This window comes from Neopelma chrysocephalum, unplaced genomic scaffold (assembly GCF_003984885.1).
Source record: "Neopelma chrysocephalum unplaced genomic scaffold, ASM398488v2 Primary Assembly neopelma1_97390, whole genome shotgun sequence".
In the NCBI taxonomy this organism is placed as follows: Eukaryota; Metazoa; Chordata; class Aves; order Passeriformes; family Pipridae; genus Neopelma; species Neopelma chrysocephalum.
Genome location: NW_020926031.1, coordinates 1,569,692 through 1,588,078, shown reverse-complemented (window position 1 = coordinate 1,588,078; position 18,387 = coordinate 1,569,692). Strand labels below are relative to the sequence as shown.

The 18,387-nt window shown below is 41.3% G+C and overlaps 1 protein-coding gene across 1 annotated transcript in view; it reads left to right on the top strand.

Moving 5' to 3' along the window:
• Nucleotides 1–368: 368 nt before the first annotated feature.
• ARMH3 (armadillo-like helical domain containing 3) overlaps nt 369–18,387 on the top strand; it is a 123,023-nt gene continuing 105,004 nt past the window's right edge. Inside the window, exons 1-10 of the mRNA XM_027672261.1 lie at nt 369–1,808; nt 5,855–5,966; nt 6,430–6,486; nt 6,617–6,763; nt 8,595–8,702; nt 9,792–9,884; nt 10,747–10,821; nt 11,490–11,576; nt 16,378–16,434; nt 17,461–17,504. Of these exons, the coding sequence (XP_027528062.1) occupies nt 5,865–5,966; nt 6,430–6,486; nt 6,617–6,763; nt 8,595–8,702; nt 9,792–9,884; nt 10,747–10,821; nt 11,490–11,576; nt 16,378–16,434; nt 17,461–17,504 (770 nt within the window). The 5' untranslated portion in view covers nt 369–1,808; nt 5,855–5,864. The remainder of the gene's footprint in view (nt 1,809–5,854; nt 5,967–6,429; nt 6,487–6,616; nt 6,764–8,594; nt 8,703–9,791; nt 9,885–10,746; nt 10,822–11,489; nt 11,577–16,377; nt 16,435–17,460; nt 17,505–18,387) is intronic.

Below are 18,387 nucleotides of genomic sequence, written 5' to 3'. Positions count from 1 at the left end.
GTGTGTTTTTGTTGTTGTTGTTGTTGTTTGGATGGCTTTTTTGATTTTTTTTGGAACTGAGACCTTATTATGTTTGTATTTTAACTTCTGAGTACTTGGTCCATATCTCAAAAATGTTACCCACTCTGCAGCTCTACCTTTCTTATCTTGGCATGCCTTTACTGTGCAGCTTCTTAGAACATAGCAGCTACCTCAGAAGTTGGAGGCAAGGTCATGTAGCTGCACTGTATTCAGCATGGGCCTTGGATCCACACCGCTGGCTGAATCCATGGAAAAAGGGCAGGGGAAGGTTAGAAGGTTACAGGGAGAGTGTTTTTCTTCAGAAGGAAGGCATCTGAAAAGGCCTGCAAGTGGTGTGAGCTTTTAGGTGGGAGTGTAAAGGCAGTGCGGAATATTTCAGGCTAAACTATGTGGGATGGATTCTAAAGGGCTCAAAAAGTGAAAACCTGAAGAGACTTTCTGACATGAGAAAGCTGGGTGTTGTAGCCAGGTATATAGAGAGAAAGAGTGGTTGAAATGAGAAAATTAATTAGGAAAAATGGTGTGAATGTATGCTGGTGGAAGCATGCAACGCTTATCTGGATGGACTTGACAGGAAGAAGCATAACTAGTTGGTGGTGTGAAGTTGATTGATTGGGTGTTATTTTAACTGGACAGATAGAAATGAGATGCAATTCTGGATGAAATGTTATTCTTTTACATTATTGCTAAAGCAGGTGTAATGGTAGGTAGTCTGTGGCCATATCTGCATTAGGAAGCAGCTTTTCCTGTTTTTCAAGGGGGCAAAAATAGGTCAGTCATGGTATAACTTTAGCATGTACTATGTGGAAGCACATACACCGCTCTGCTCTGAGCGGGATGGAAGGACTTTCCAGTAAAAATGTATGTGACTGTGCTGGAGGTTGTTGCTTGGTACTGCAGAAGAAGAAGTAGGATCTCTGTGGGCTTTTGTCATCAGCACACCCTCAGAATATATTTCTCATTACATACTGCCTGAAGGCACCTGGGAATTTTGCCACATGGATCCAAGGCTTGTATGCTGTGTTATTGTTTCCCTTGTTGGTGGGTTGAGCACCTTTCAGTGGTAAAGGAAAGCACAGTCAAAGCAGTTTTCATTGCAGTGAACAATATACAAATGAAGTTGTAAAGCATGGATGCAATACAAAAGCAGTGTGGATGTACTAGCACAAACCATAACCGCCAACGCAACAGTTGAAGAATTGGTGGAGAATAAGCTGCAAAACGGCTTATAGCAGAAATTTGGCCGTGATGGTTGCTAAAGCCTTGATGAAATCTAATCCAATGTGTTCTTCTTCTCTCTATTTTCGCTTGTGGTCTTCCAGGCTGCTGCTGGGTGGTCCTGAGGGTTTTAATACAGGAGCTTGAACTGGGTCCAGGCACTCTCTGTGAATCAGGATTCATGAACTTTTGTGCTGGGTACAGGTCGTCTATTGCTTGCAGGGATGAACAAGTGCTGGAACCTGTGTTTTAACTGCCTATTGCTCATGTCTGGTGTTTACTCTACAGATTCATCACGTGGATTAAGTTCAAGCTTTTCCTGGTACTTCAGTGAAGAATTTATTGAGTATATGGCTTATAACACACTGCTTTGAAAGCTGTATGTTAACTTTGAGACAGAGGTTTATCCCAACCTCTTGCATGATTAAGATGTTTTTTGAACAACTCCTTCAGACTTGAGTGACATACTCGCAGAACACCTTGAAAGGCAAAGCATGATCATGCTGAGTCCCAAGAGCATACACTCAGGGAGGGAGGAGTCAATTACTAGCCTTGAAATATTTGAAAAAGTGAGTCCAATCTTAGTAGCTCTGGCAAGTCAAGGGATATTGGATTCTAGAAGGAAAAGTATCTCAGTTCTTATTCAGAGTCTTTATAAATATTGATTGAGGTTTGGAGCTTTGACAATGACAAACTAATTCAGATCACATCATTTGCACAGCCTTTTTCAGATAGGATTTGCCAAGTAAGTCAGTGTGTGAAAATACCATTTTATGTCATCTGTGTTCTTTTTGCCTAACCAAGAAGTGTTACAGTATATTTTTTGAGGAGTCACACTGAGAAAAAAACTTATTCACGTTTGATTGTATGTGGGTGTTGTGTATGTGCATCTGTAATCTTGAAAACTTTCAGGTTTGTTAGCCAAGGCAATTGAATGCAAAGTGCTGTGCTTGACGGGCTGCATGCAAGATTACACAAGTTAAAAGTTTTGGATCCTGATGTCATTATGGTGTAGATGTGCGTTAGTGCTATCCTTTCTACGGTATTTTTTGCTATTAAAAGATGCTCTATGGAATACTAATAAGTCTGTACAGGAGCTGAATGAAAAAAACTGTGGAGCATCCACAGCCTTCAATGTGCATAAGTCTGAGTAAATCTCAGACTCAAAATGTCAGCTTCATTTTTCCTGTGGCTACTCTAACGAAACGCTAACACAGTTGTGTTCATTGGAATGTCATATGTTTGGTTGGAATCTCTGTTACGAGTTCTGGAATGAAACGGAAAGGAGGTGGATGGTTGGATGTGCTCATCCCTTCCTGACTTCATCAGCTGATCTCAGGGTTGATGAGAGATAAAGCAAGAGTCTGCCTGAACTTCTGTCTGCCATGGCTTTTATCTTCCTGCCTTTTGAGCTGCCAAGACTCGTGCTCTGTTGAGTTTTCTGTTAGTTCAGATGAAGCATCTTGTATCTTCTGCTGCACAGCAAAGTACTTGTTCTAAAAATCCCCATGTGTGTGCTTTTCTTGGCCCTGAGGGGTAGTTCTCCTATGTAGTCAGTGAATAGAGCAGGATTCACTTAGCAGCATGTGTTAATGGGAATGACCTATTGACAGAATAAATTATGTTTGAACCTAAAATGTGGAAAACGCACTGATGCTTTTTAAATGTGATGTTTAAAGGAAAATTGTTAACTATATTCAGTGTCATAACGTTTTCATGAGCATCACAGCATCCGGATAATTTGACACCTCTACAATTTATACACCTCTATTTATAAATGTTTTGTGCATGTAACTGTTGTTTTCTGCAGCTGCCTGGAAGGCCTCCACTAGCAAAATGCAGTTTTCTGTTTGTCTTTATGACATCTAGAAAATGTAATTGCATGAAGTGAAAAGAAAAAGCCATTTGTATGGCCTGATCATCATAGACCATGAAACAAGCACAGCCTAATAAAGCAGTGGCGTGGAAGGCGACTTTTACTTTTCTCTCCTTGCTCCTTCATATGCTCATTTGTAGAATAGTAAATTAAAAGCAAGAACATTATTTAATCCTTGCCTCTAGCATTGTCTTTGTATGTGCTCTGTGCAGCTTTGGTTGAGAGAATGTGAATCCCAAGTCCTGTGCTGACAGACTAGAATTTTCATGTGATCATGCTCTGATGCTCACCCAGCATCAAGCCTTTGTGTCCTGAGGGACTTAGATTTTTCTGTCTTTATGGAAATGTAGGAGAAGGGTTAAAACACAGCTCTGAAAGTCCAGGGACTAAGCAGAGCATATTGATCCCCTCCCATTCACGTACACATTTCATGTGAGAACGCTGACCTAGAAGCACTGAGAGTTAGTTTATTAGTTTTGACATTGGGATTCGTTAGCTGTAATTCAATTAGAAGCACACTGATGGATGTGTTTGTATGCTGGGGCTGGCAGCTGCTCTAGGTTCAGAAACTTAGAATTCTAGTAGGAAAATTGTTTTGTGCAATCTTGGGTAGGATTTGTATTGCTAGGCTAAAAGTGACATTGCACTTGATTTGGTTTTTAATAGGTTTCTCTCTGTTTCCAATTATGTTTCTAATTAGAATAATGTCTCATTTCCCATGACAGTTTAAAAATAATGCGAAGTCTGTAAAAGTGAAGCTATCAAGATGATTGAAAAATGTTTTCCTTTTCGTTTGTTGGTTGGAAACCTTTTTCCATCTTAATTGGATACATAGACCTACCAGGCTACAGGAGTAATTTTGGTGTTTACAGAATGTTATGGTGCAGTAGTTGCTTTCTTCTGTCAATGTGTCTCGGGGCTGTTTCCATTCTCACCCCAGCACACACACCAGCCCATAACCAGCCAGCTGTGCATATTCCCTTTCTAGTGGGAAGACAGAACACCTCTCTGCCTTTCTGTGTAAATGTTGGCTTTTCAGGTGTGAGGTCTGCTGTTCTGTCTTACCCTTTCCCATCCAGGCAAAGCTCCTTCCCTTCACACCTGAGGTAGTGTCTTTTGCAGCAGCATTGTTTCTCCTAAAAATGTTTTTCTGCCACTTAGAGCCAAGATTTATGCCTCAAGGGATGGATGTTTGAATAACTGACTTGGGGAGCCTGAGAGACCTAGTTGAAAACATAGTTGTAGCTTAAGTCAAATAAAAGCTGTCTGCAGTGGAAAGAACATGAATGAGATCTGGAACTGGTATTCAGTAGTTGCTGGAACTTGGTCTTTGAGGGAAAGAGATCTAAATCCGCTGTGGTTGTGGAAGGGGTTCAGGCAGTCTGGGATTGAGGCTACATCCCAAGCTGTCTCCATGGCTGCCAGCTCTGGGGTCTTGAATTCGACAGCAGTGAACTTACCTCACTATGCATAATTTATCATGGCTGAGTGCAACTGCCACAAGAGCCTGCCCATGTTTTTAGGAGCATGACTAAAGTCAAACCTCCGTGTGCTGTATGCTGCTGCCATGTGTGTAATTACCTTTGGAGGGATGGGAGAAAGGTTGGGAGCTCAGGAATATGAGAAGGGATGGCATTCCCTTTCTGCTAAGTACCTCTGACATCCTGCAGTGATAGAGTAGGTTAGGACTGTACCAGAGGTGTGGTGCTTGCCAGGAAAATCTGTAATTGCAGATAAATATGTATTTGCAAGGTCAGAGTGGTGCTGTGCTTTGTAACATCAGACACAAGGTTGAGAATACATGGCAAGTCGTATGTTCTGACTCTCGGCCCCTGGAGAGGGTTGTCTGTCACAGAAGGCTCAGGACCACAGCTATGGGTGTTACTTTGTGTAACAGCTCATTTTGTAATAATGATACTTCCTTTTTTCTTTTTTTTTAATAGTATAATCTGTAACACACCAATTAATGACAGTAAAACCTCCTTCTGTTTTTAGAAAACCCTTTGCTGTCAAATGAATCATGAAATTCATCTGGTTTAAAAAAAAATAAATCCCTGCAAAGATTCTCCCCAGTGTTCTTCCATTCTCTTCCGAAAACTGAACCACATGGGATGCTTTAGAGGCTGGGGTTCCTCTCTGGCTTGATTTGCAGAGCAGCTGCTGCAGATAAGAGATGCCAAGATGCAGAGGTAGGGATGAATAAGGGTGGCAGGAGTGCTTTAGGGAGGCTTTCCTAGTGTTGGATGCCACCTCAGAGTGCAAAAGCCGAATTTGAAGTGCTTTGGTAGGAAGCAAATTAAACAGGTAAGAGAAGACTTTTTCAAGCAGTTTCAGGAGCTTTTAGTCACCAGATGCCCTTGAGGCTTGAACAGCATCAAAAAGGACTGGGTATCCATTTGATATCAAGTATCACAATTCCTCCAAAGAGATTAAAGAATATGTAATTTTTTAGATGTAAACTGCATTGGTCTGGATCATGAATCAGTTTCTAGCAGAGAAGAATTAAGAAAATTTATCCATAAGGAGCTTATTCTGTTTCTGCCTGTGTCTGGACTTTTGCATACGTCTTTGAAATGGGATATAGGACTAGATGGGTCCTTTGTTCTGATTTCTTATCTGGTATAGTTATAAAGCCCCTACTTGCAGCTTGTCAAAAAGTCTCATGGTTAAGGCAGGCCAGATATGCCTTGAAGAAAAGTTCAAGTTTTCTGAGCCCCTTTTGTCTGTTCTTACCTTCAGGGTATACAGCATGGCCCAAACAGAGAAGAAAGGTGGACTGCTCCGGAAATCTTCAGCCTCCAAGAAGCCATTGAAAGAGAAAGTTGTGTTGATGTATGATGAGATTTTTACGGTAAGGAGTTGAGCATCTCTTCTAAAGTGCTGTGTTAAATTTTCTTGGTTTAGTTTGTGCTGAGGGTTCTTTAGGTGGGATTTGTTTCCCAAGGTAAGGCCTGCACAGTGTAGGCACACGCTTCAGGCTCTCCTGCTGTCGTGCAGAGCTCTGTATTCTGCTCTTAATGTCATCTTGTCCTGTTGTTTACCAGAACCATTTGTGATCTGTGGGAAGCCATGGCTTTTCCAGTATTTCTCAAAAAACATCTCAGAAAATAAACAGAGGCATCCCAATTGAGAGCTACTTCCGTTGGTCCTTCTGTTTCTGGGAATCCATGTAGCCAGAATTCTGCACTTTGAGACTGCTTGGTCATCCAGTGGGGTGATGTTGACTCTGAGCTACCCATGATAATGATTTTCTTTAAATTCTACCTGAATTATTTTTTCTTATTTGCCCTCATGGCTGTTCCTTTTCCTTTCAGACAGAGGACCCCAGTAAATGCAACCCTCGGTTTTGGGAGGAGCTATTTCTCATGAAGGTAACCAAATCTGAACATCCTCTGATTTACTGCTGCTGTTCTGCCGGTGGCAGACTGTCAGTGCAAGGACTTGTGTTTCTAAGGTGTCAGTGAGGGTGTAACATGCATGAACTGCTTCTTAACCTGACAGGTCAACCTGGAGTATCTGGAAGGCAAGCTGGAGGCTTTGGATGGGGAAGAGTTAATGAAGATAAAAGATAACATCAACTGCTTGTTTCAGCACTGCATCCAGGCCCTGGGTGAAGAGCATCCAATCAGAGTGGTCAATGCATTACAGGTACTACTGGGAGACAGGCAAGGCTGTCTTTTCCTTCTGATGAGGCAATATATTTGCTGCTCATTTCTTTGCTTCTGAGGAGAAGTGATGTCTACAGAACAGTTGCTACTTACTGCCTGTGGAGGTTACAAACATTCATATCTCTTTACTCTTTGCAGAGCAATAGCTTGTTTCAGAATTCAGGAGGATCTGGTGATAAAGGATGAAGCTTATGGCAGCGAAGAGACAAGGGGGCTTGTGCACACTGCAGGCTGTCAGTTTGGGATCTCAAGAGTGCTTACTCTGTGTAGCTTTGTTATTCTACTTTCACCTGTTCTGACTCATTTCAACTGCGTTTTTGAATTTCCGTATGGGTCGAAAAATAAATAAACCTCTGGAGAAGTTAGTGTGAAATTTATACAGGAAACTGTCTCAGCTGGACACTTCCTAATTGGAAGCAGTGAAGAATTGTCACCCAGAATTAACAGCTATTTTCCTGCGGGTTTTTCCTTACCAAAGTTCTGCTGTCCCATGTCTCATATGGGAGACTCCTCTCTTCAGTCTTGATGTTTGATGTTACTAATTCACAAGCTGATTCTTACAGTTTGATGAATGCATTTGCTTCTCTCATCTATAGGAGTACAGGATATGAATGTCAGGTTTGAAGAAGTTATCAGTAGTAGACATTGGACAGGCAGTGAGCTGGGAAAAGTTGGTTTGAAACAGAATATTTACACCTCTGACATACAATCTTGCATTGTTTTATTATTATTTTCAGAATTGGTTCGAAAGGATACTGTTAAATATTGTAGTTATAGCTACACAGACAGCTTAGCCCAGCCTTGAATTCCCCAGCTTCTATCCAGACTCTTGGAAAAAGTTAGGGCAGGGCTCAAGTCTAGAATACTGCTGTGTGTGTGTAAACTGGAGTGAGGCAACATGTCCTGAGCTTGAGTTAGGAGAGTGTTCCCTTAATCGGACTTTGATGTGGAAAGTGATCCTGAAGCCAAAACTTATTTAAGCAATCATTTCTTGAGAATGATTTTGGTGACCAAGGGTTTGTTTAGCCCAATATCCTGTCTCTCACAGTAACAAAAAAAAGGATGTCTACCTTATCCTTTTTCTTCTGTATAGTTCCAGATGTGTGCTAATTCCTTCAGGTCTGCTTGTCTCCAGCTTTACATCTTCTGAAACTAATTACTTCTCACAGGTGAATTTAAGCTGGGATCTAAAACTGCAGTGGCTATATTGCTGCTCATTCCCCTCTTCTCAGGCCTGAGAGGTGCCTGATGACAAAATTCACCACAGACATTTCCCTCTCTTGGGGCAAATTAGTCATGTCCATAAATTTTCCAGGGTGTCTGTTGGAAGCATAGTGTGCTGATACCTTTGTGTTGCCAGTGATCTCCAAGAACTTGGTATGATGCAGTAATCCAGTGCCTGCAACAAGAAACATGAAGGAGGGAGTTAGGAAAGCTTAAGCTGCCTAATAGCCTTGGAGACATTTCTTTTGGTGTCTTTGTTTGCTTTTTTTGTTGCTGTTGACAAAGAGACAGTTTACTGGTCAGGCTTGGTATAGCACTGTGGTAACCAAACAGAAATTTATACTCAAGGAGAAAAACTACGATCAAATACATTCTTCTCCAATTTTTTTGAGTCTTCAGCATCCAAGATCTTCCTTAGAAGCAATAGAGGTGAAGGAGAGGTCAGACAAAATATATGGCTTCCAGGCTGGTGGTATTAATTTCAATATCTGTGCTTTGCCAGTGCTAGGAGAGCATCATGCTGCAGGTTTTGCTACTGAGTTGGAGCTGTTGCCTTACATCTTACCTTCTGTTTTTTCCCTTTGCAGACTTTGTGTGCATTAATTCGGGGTGTCCATCAGAAGAACAAATCCACTTCTGGCTTTGACATCATCAACATGCTTGTGGGTTTTGATAAGGCAGAGCTGTGTATGAAGGTGAGGAACAGTTTGCACCGCAGCTGTGTTGCAAGGGCAGTGATTTGTAGACAGATGTGCCTACCAAGGTGCAGCTTTGGTGGGAGCCACTTACTAAAACCAGCTGTGCTGAAGTTCTTTACCTGCTAGTGGCACAAAGACACTTTGTTAGAGTTTGTTAGTAATATAACTGAATAAATATTCTTTTCCTTTAGTTCTACGCTGTGCAGTCACACAGAAATTAAGAAATCTTAAAGCCAGAAGAGGCTACCACAGGCCATTAGTACCTAGTATTGAACCTCATACCTTGTACTTAGTTTTTATCTGATAGTCATATCCTGTGTTCTCACATTCCATCAGCACGTGTACTGCTTTAAAATTATTTGACGCTCTTCACTGTAAAGATGTTGAGTTTGGGAACTGACAAAGTAATCAGTGATGAAGCTGAATCCTTTTTATGTCTTTCATCTCTCTACAACAGTGGCAATTTTTCTGTTCTATACAAATTGCAGTACATTGCGGAAAATATTAAGTAGTAATTTACCTATCAGAACTACATTTTTCCATTAAGAAAACTGTATTACCTGTAACTTGGTATTTGGAAAACAGTTTTGATGAATATCTGTAAAACAGTTATATAGGATCTATTTTTAATCATAACTTATATATGTACTGTTAATTGGAGGTGTGCTGCTTACAAAAAACCCTCTTTATTCGTATAAGTAAAATGGAATATAGAAAAAATAAAAGTGATATTACTGGCTTGCAAACAAAAGGGAAAGTCATATTTTGTAGAGCTCAGAATTACTTTGTGAATAAAATAATTTGTTCTATGTATACAAAAATCCCATGTATCTAGAGAAAACTCTTGGAAAATGATCATGATGTTATGCCTGTAGTCATTAAAATGTAGTTAACACAAAACAGTGTTGAGAAACAATAGTGTGAATATGGCCTGTGTAGCAGTAATAATGACTCAATTACTGATTGTAGAATAACATGGCTTTATATTGGTGCCCTTGTATTTGAATCTTTCAAAAAGTTGTTTATAAAAAATATTTTAAATAATTTAAAATACTGCTTTTAAATAATGCGACTGTTGTTCTTCAGAATCTGATGGAGAGCTTGGACTCACTCCTTTGTGCTGAAGGTTCTGAAAGCCTCAAAAGCTTGTGTCTGAAGCTACTTCTCTGCTTGGTGACTGTAAGTAAATACCAGCTGTATAATAACTTCAGGGGTTATATGAGCCACATCTTGAGGGATGGAACTGTCTCAAAACTTGAGCAGAAGGCTGCAGTGTGAAGCTGAAGAAGGGCAAAGAAATTGTGAATGAGAACAAGGGTTAGTCCGGAATATGCATCATGACTCTAACCACAATGCCAGTGCAGACTAGAATCCTGTAAGACAGGTGCCTGGGGCAAAAGGGGAGAGGTAGGAGGAAGCATCAATTGGATTCACAGGTGTGAGTTCTTTTAGGGAAAAAGATATTTAAGAAGTCTCAGATAAATGGAAAGAATGTGAGAGGGGTTGAGGAAAGACAGAAAGTGTGGAGTAGACAAGAATGGTGAGAATGTGAAGAATGAGGAAGTTGTAGTAAATGGCCACACATCAGCTCTTGGAGATGGTCAAATGTGAACTATTTTGACTGTGATAACAGATAATTGAGTGTGGAGGAGGTCTTCACTGCCCTCTTCATGATGGGGAGAGTTCTCAGTGGAACATATGTGACCTGTTTTTCATTTTCTGCCTCCTGTGTAGAATGTGTAACAGCTGATGGCTGTTGTTGTGCAGCTGTGTAAGATACCAATGTGTGGAGGAAAGGAGGAGCTCTTAGAACGTGGGTTGTGCTTCTTGCCAGAGAGAGGGGTGGGAGGCAGAACACATTTATTTTATTTCATGTCTAGCTCTGCTACTGGTCACACCTTGACTTGCTGACTAAGTGTGAGATTCTGGATAAATGTGTCCATCTGGGAGTAGAACTCTTGTGCTCCCAGTGTGTGCCAGAGGCAGCTGCAGCATCAGTGGAGGCTTCATGTGGGATTTTAAAACTTGTGTTTGTTCTCAGGTGACGGATAACATCAGTCAGAACACCATCCTGGAGTATGTGATGATTAACAGCATATTTGAAGCCATTTTACAGGTAAGGGTTCTTCCTTCACTGCAGGGGCTCTTCTTCCATAGTGAGAGCTTTCAGTGATGTATTTGCTTTTCAGCTTTAAGCAGCACAGCTCATTTACACTGTCGTTACTTCCATTCATAACTCAGTCATATATATTTATTTTAATGCTGTCTCCTCTGTACTCTAGTCAGCTGTTTTTAGTCACTACTGAGTATTTATTTTCACTTGAGACATTTCTGCACAGATAGAAACTGAACAGATTTCTGGGATAATTTAACAGAGAATTTCTGCATCAGAGAAACTTTCTTTCAAAAGGCAGCGGGGATATATCAAGGTTTTTTCTGCTCTTTGATAAATTATAGTTTTCAGAAGTAGAACTGAGCTTGGGGAAATCCAGAAAACTTGCACAAGTAATGTTGGTGATTCACTGAGATACTATCCAGTGCTGTTGAGAAATATATTTTGCCCTTTATGTCCTGAAAGCCTATGTTCATTCTTTCTGTGATAAATAAACTTCTCTGTGTGCATAACTTCCTGGAGATGCTGACAATCCCTTGACCTTAAGTACCCTCTTTCAGATAGGACATAATTTGCTCTTACACATACATTTCATGGGTATGCACTTTCTGAGAGTCACTGCAAGCTTCCTGAAGCAGGCCTGAACAGACCAGTGTGATTGTTTATTCCAGATCCTGTCCAGCCCACTGAGTCGCAGGGAACATGGCTATGATGCTGTTGTCCTTCTGGCCTTGCTGGTCAACTACAGAAAGTATGAGGTAGGTGTTCTTCTGGATAACAGAAACATCACTTCTCTCAACTTTATTAATTTAGGCTGGATTATTATTAAGGCAGCACACAGTACAGTTTTTAGCACTGCATGCTGTAACATTTATCAGGACATCAGCACGGAGCTGCAGAAGCTTTGCAAAGCGGTCCTGTTGTGTTTGTCTCTGATGTACATCTATAATCAAATGTGTATGATATTCCTACAGCTCATTTTGCACCAGCATGAAAGAAACTACCTAGGGAATTTGCATTTCCTTCGTAGAAATATTCTGAGGAAGGTCCTTTTGGAAGAGTTACTGTTGTGCCAAACCAGTGTGTTTGCCTCTGTGTGTGTGAGCGTGCAGTTATACATATTCTCCAAAGTTAAACGAGCTGTCAGTCATCTTGGGCTTCAGACTGAATTTGTGATTCAGAACCTGACTAGCAGACTGAAAGAGCACAGATTCCCAGAAGAGATGGTGAAGCTGTGACCAAAGAATGAACTGAAACATCACAGCTAGTATTTCCAAGAGAAGTCTCTCTCTGTCTCTTTGATAGATTCCTCTTTGAGGAACTTTATTCATCTTCCTTTTTCTAAACCGGTTGTACTCCTTTGTGGTGTATTCCCATTTTTTCCTGCTATTCATCACCTTGAAAAAGAAACATTTTGACTGTTGGAAAAACACCTGCTGTTGGCTTTTCTTTGCATGAGGCATGATGCTTTAATGGTCAGTTGTTTTTTGTTTTCCCAAGTAGGAATACCTTAATATACAAATGGGAAAGTTCTGAAATGCCCCTTCTTGAACTGAATTACTAGAAGGGACAGGCTTCAAAACCTACCTGTTTTTATAATGGATCTTGTTTTGAATTATGAATAGACCTAGAGAATATGCAAAGACAGGAGCTATACTTGGTGTCAAAGTAATGCCTGTCAGTTTCTCATTCCTGTCAATGTTGTCAGAATTGTGAATTACAGGTTCTGTTCAGCAGTCTGTGCTGTGGTAGCATGGAACAGGAGCATGGAGTTTGATTTCATTTTATGGCCATGAGGAAAAACTGTTGGCAATAACATGACTAAGGGTACTGATGAGGGCAGACTGGAAAGACCAGAGGTCTCTTTGCAAAGTTCAGACCAAAAGGTGGAGAGCTGTGTAGTCCCCTCCCTGAGGTATGGATCCCTGTGGAATATAGCTTATGTCCTTCATAAGGTAGAATGCAGTGAGTACATGAGACTTGTCCTCTGCTCTTTGCCGTAGCTTTCTGTGGAGTATTGAGTTGGAGTTGAGTGCTTTGGAGAACACTGTCCTGGATGCCTTGAAATTTGGCACTCAAAGGAAATTGTGATCCTTAAAAAGTACAATTCAGCTGAAGCAGATGTGTGGCAAGGGAAACTTCAGCTTGGGCAGTTTATCTGGCAAGGTTGAAAGCAACTCCCAGAAAGATTTTATGTGACAATTGCCCAACACTGCCCTTTGTAGCAGTGCTACAAGTAAAGCCTGTAGTAATGCAGTCGGACTCTTTCTCCTTAAGTACAGTGGCTGCTTTCATTTGCTGTTCTTTGGCCTTTAGAATCATTCTGGTGGTTGCCTGGTTGTCAGTGTATTGTAGCACACTTTCATGCCTCAAATGCTTTGAAATTTTCTTTTTAGCTAACTGTGCTGCAGCTGATAGGTTCTCTTTTTGTCTGAACTCCTTTGGTTGCTAAGTTGTGTTTCCAGCTTAAGAAAATCTAATAAGTCTGAAAATTAATTAACCAACTGATTTCGTGTGTGTCTTTAGTGTGAATGCCAGTGTGTTTTGCATCAGAATGTTCTTTCATATTTTTGGGATGTGAATTTTGTAGTCTTCTCTCAAATTGTCTGGCAGCATAGATTGTATCCAACAGCCCTTTGTGTCTGGTTATGTGCACTTGCCTCTCCTTGGTATAAACAACTGCAGGTGCTGAAGAGACACAACACTGGAGAGTTGGAAAATTCATGGGGTTTTTTGTTTTTGTTAAAAAAAAAGATCTTGCATAACTGAAATTATTTTAAACAAATCTCTTTAACAAAAAGAGTAATTACTCAAGCTTCAGTTCCCTGCAGAATGACCTGCTGAATCATCTCTAATGAGTGTTCAGCAAAAGCTCTTGTGAGGAGTGATTGAGTGGACTCTGGCCTTCGTTTCTGTTACAGATGTGAAGATAAGCTAAGCACCTAAGTAGGGATTATACATGGTTAGCTTGGTTTTTTTTCTGCTTTCTTTACCTACCTAAAAATTTACTTCTCATAGATTTGTGTTGAAGGTCTCAGAGATGTGTTTGGGGGCATGGAGGAGATCTCTCTCTCTCTGCCAGACTTGTGTACTTTCCCATATAATACTCACTTTGTATGGCATGTCTCACCTGGGGGTTACTTTAAAAATTACCTGGTAATGATCCCTCTGCAGCTTAATTTCTATAAGAATGTTGGCATCTAGTGATGGGTAGTTCATGGAAGACATCTCAAGTATTCCCAGATTCCAGGAGTTTGTGTCTGTATGTCATGACTGACAACAAGATCTCAATGCTATTTTTTGTTTGTTACCTGATGGCAGTGATAGGAAAAGACCTGTGCTGTCTGAAGAGCTCAGAATCATATTTTTGAGTTCTTTCTGTCTGCAGGTAGAGGCAGAAACTGTTTCTAAAATTGTGTAACTGCTTCACTGACAATTTGAAGCTTTCAAAATGCATATTAACTGCTTTCCAAGGCTGTTGCATGTCTGTGCATGTTGTGGAGTGGCAGGTGTAATTTTGACTTTTCACATTTCTACTGTGATTCCTGGTAAGAACTGAACTCTGAAACAGCAGGATTAGAACAGGAAAGCAGGCAGGGAGTATGGGGTGGGTTTGGTTGTGGTGCTTGCACAACTTACAGGTTGCTGATGCTCATCACAGATGTGCAGACCAGTGCTCATGGACAGTACCTGGAGCTGTGGCCTCTCAAGGAGGAGCACGAGCAAACTGCGTGTCCTGTGGGCAGCACGGGAAAGGTTCCCATCACACTGGTACAGACTTGCATACTGGAAGGCAGTAGAGACTGCCTTGTCCCACACACCCCATACGGTGTGTGAAATACACTGAAATCTGCCTGCTGCTTGAGGAGTTAGGGAAGCCTAGAAGGAGATGTGGAATGTGTCAGGGGAATGGAATACTTCAGAGAGGAATCATTAAAAAGACTTCTGCAGGTGTGGAAGTGACAATTGAAAAGACGGAGGTCAGAGATCTGTAGCAAGCTGGGCCAGCTTCATGACCCTCTCAGCCGTGCACTGCTGGCATCTTGCTGTCAAGAGGCGGGAGACATGGAATATTCATCTTGGAAAATCAAGGACAGGGGGAGTGTGAAGAATTGTTCACAGGCTGGAGATGACAAGGAACAACCCACTCTCCCTCCCTCTCTGTGATGGGACTGAGTGTATGACTAGGTGTCTGGTCAGCCTGGTGGTGTTGGTCAGTGTAGTATCTCCCAGTTTTCTTATTCCCACATCTGGGAATTTGGGTAACCCTGCAACCTCTAATCCAGGGTAGCCAGGGGCCATTGCCTGGAAAAGCCCCATCACTTTTATTGGTCATGAGTCACAGGCTGGCCTCTTCTGTGCATGAGCTGTTGTGTGGGAAGTTCCTCCCTGTTGAATGACTGAAATCGGCAAAACTAAGGTATATTTACAAGGATGGATTTTAATCCATATTTAATTATGACTTTGTGATGTTTGCTTCTGCTCCACAGACGCTGACTAAATTTAATTTCTGAAGGGGAGCGTGGTTGTACAGAGAGGACCCCATATTGTTACTCCATAGGAGCCTTTACTCCAGCCTCAAGGAAATGTCTTTGCATGGTTCATGCACGGCTGGGTTCTGTGTGAGTTTTGTGTCTTTTTCTGAGGCAGCAGCAGGGCTGGGTGCTGCTGGAGGCAGCTCAGAGGCTGGCTGAGCTTTGAACTGTTCTCATCAATTTCTTTTCTGATCCAAAGAGAGACTGATCCTCCCAAAGCACCCAAAACAGAGAGTGGTGTTTTCTGATCAGCCTTATTTTTAACTTGCTGTCAAGCAACTGATGCGTGTTTTGTGTTTTACTCTTCCCATCACTTTGGGCTTACTGCACAGACTGAGACTTTTCTTCCGTGTCTTGATTTGAAATCAACTTTTTCTAGTTTTGCACTGACACATATAAACCAGGAAAAACAAATGTGCATTGCTAATCTAAAATACTTCCTAAATTATTAGCATTTATCTTTATAGATGGAGCCTGCATGCTTTGTTCAGCTAAGTTCAAGGAATTTATATTCTCCAGAGACTTCCAGCTCTCAGTGGTGTAAACAGAGTGTTGATCTCTAACCCAGCAGCAGATGAGTCTATAACATTGCCTTCCTGGGTCCTCCTTCCTTTAAGCAATCTTTGCAAGGTGTTGCAGAAGGGAGATAGCAGAACGCTGATGTTCCATCACAGCTTCACTGCCTGTTCCTGCTGCATAACAGTGTGTGTGTCACAGATAACAGGCTTGCAGGGCAGCTGCTCCACTTTCAAGACTGACAGATGAGCTCGCAGAGGAGCAGAAACTCCTGTTCTCAGTAAAATCGGGAGACTGCCTGGCTGAGCCAGTAGGAGAAGGTGTCCCAAGCACAGCAGCCTTAGCATGTGCTGTGACTCCTCTTTCTTCGTGTGTATTCTACTTTATGGGACAGGAGAAAGATTCTTCTCAGGTGGTTGGGTAAACTTGAAAAGATAATGGTGTTTTTTTTCCTGAAGGCTGAACTTACAAGCAATTTTCTTTCTTCCTTCCCCCCCATGCTGAGCAGTCAGTGAATCCCTACATTGTGAAGCTCTCCATCGTGGATGATGAGGCCACGCTCAATGTGAGTACTTGACTTGATTCCTCTGTGCTGCTGGGGATGCTCTTTTGTGTGTGGTGTTAGTGGAATGAATGCAAGCACAGTGCATTGCAGAAATCAGGTCTAGGAACAGAGCTACTCTGAGAAACACCAGTACAGGGGTTGTTCAGCCCTAACTGTTCTCTTGCAATGGGTTAGGGCGCTCATGATTTGGACAGTTTGATCACCAGTAAATGGTGGGAGTTGTTAAAAAGCTAGGTAGCAAGAAACATGCTTAAAATTGATCTGCTATGCATTTATGAACTATCTATACACTATTTGCTGTCACATGCCAAAGAGGCACATGATGGCGTATGCCAGAGATCTCTTTTCCAGTGCTATGTCACCCGATTTTACCAGTCCACAAGTCAATTCTTGTAGTAGCTCAGTAGAAGCTTGTAGAGTCAAAAGTCCTGCAACATATTTTGTGTTGTAGCCACAGTCTTAGGTTTTGTAGCCAGGCCTGGATAAAAAGTGACACACACTGAGCTATGGAGGACTGGACTTGGAAGCTGTTCTTTAGGCATGAAGTAAAAAGCAAGCTCCATGCTAACTAAAGGGTGATTCTGAGTTAATTAAATTGGCTTGACAGAAAGGGTGTTCAGTAGTTATGGAATGGTGGAGGCTGTTTGCAAGAAGTCAAAGGTTACTAGTGTTTATGGCTCTTGTTTTGAATTTTTGGACGTCTTTCCTCTGACACCATCTTACTTCTGAAGCACTCGGTGTTTTAATGAAGCTTCTTGAGTGAGTAAGCTTTGTCTGGAGATCCAAGGAGAGTAAATGTTCTCTGTTGAACTTAGTAATTAAATATATAACTTTAAATTTTGTTGTCTTGATTTTTGGTTTGTAATTTTGTTGTATCATAGCATGTCTTAGTAGTTCAGACATCTACAAGGGAAATTCTTCATAGCATGCTAGGTTATCTGGGGGGGCAGCATTGCTACGTGTGTTCAGTGTGTGATTTCCTCCCTTGAGATTTGTAATGTGAAGTTTTTTTAACACTTTTTTCAGGGAATGGGACTTGTAATTGCCCAGGCTTTATCGGAATATAACAGGTAAAACCTAATTATGTCTTGTTTTTCAGTACAGGATAGTTGCTGTACAATTTCACAAACATTTTTTTGTGTGTTGAAGCACTTGTTTATCACTTAATAGGCTTGATGCACCCAGAGAGGCAGGGAACAGTCCTGTGCTTTAGGATACTTTGGCTCAGTTGTTGCTGTAATTGCAAGAGTGAATCCATCTCTACTAGCTGGGCTGATGTGCTTCAGGAGAGATCTTGCTCCAGGGGAAGATATCTATTGTGTGTTTTTATTGTCATGGATTTTACCTCTCTATGAACCTCGTGTAAAATCTTAGTCCCAAAGGAAAAGATCAATGATTTGCTGAGAACCTCTCTGTTAGAAAATGGATTTAACTGAAACACTATCTAAAAGAAACAAACAAATGTATCCAGGCCTGTCCACATGCCAGATCAGAGGTGATTAGGGCATGCGTGTGCTTCCAAATGGTGGAAAGCAGTAGCTGCTGCTGAAGAAAGAGCCAGAAAGCAACAGGGTAGCATGTTCTCAGCTTCATATGCAACAGCTCAAAATGTGTACATTTTCCCAAGAGGAAAGTGCTTCAAAAAAATTTAGAACTTACAGCAATTTTACTGGAGGAACACATGACATTTTTTTGTGCAGTAGGATTCTCAAAGTATCCAGAAAAATGTTTTAATTCCTTTGAAAGTCTGCTGCTGTAGTTATGCAAGTGACTTGCAAGATCAGCAAATCATGTATGTAACAGAGTAAATTATCAGAGTAAAGCAGAAAAAGCTCACCCACCCAACTTCCTTCATTGTGACAAAAGCTGTCTCAGACCATGACCTGTTTTGCTTAGCTCAGTGCTTTCTTTCCCCCTTTTCCAAATATTTAGAATTGCTTACTTTGCATATTA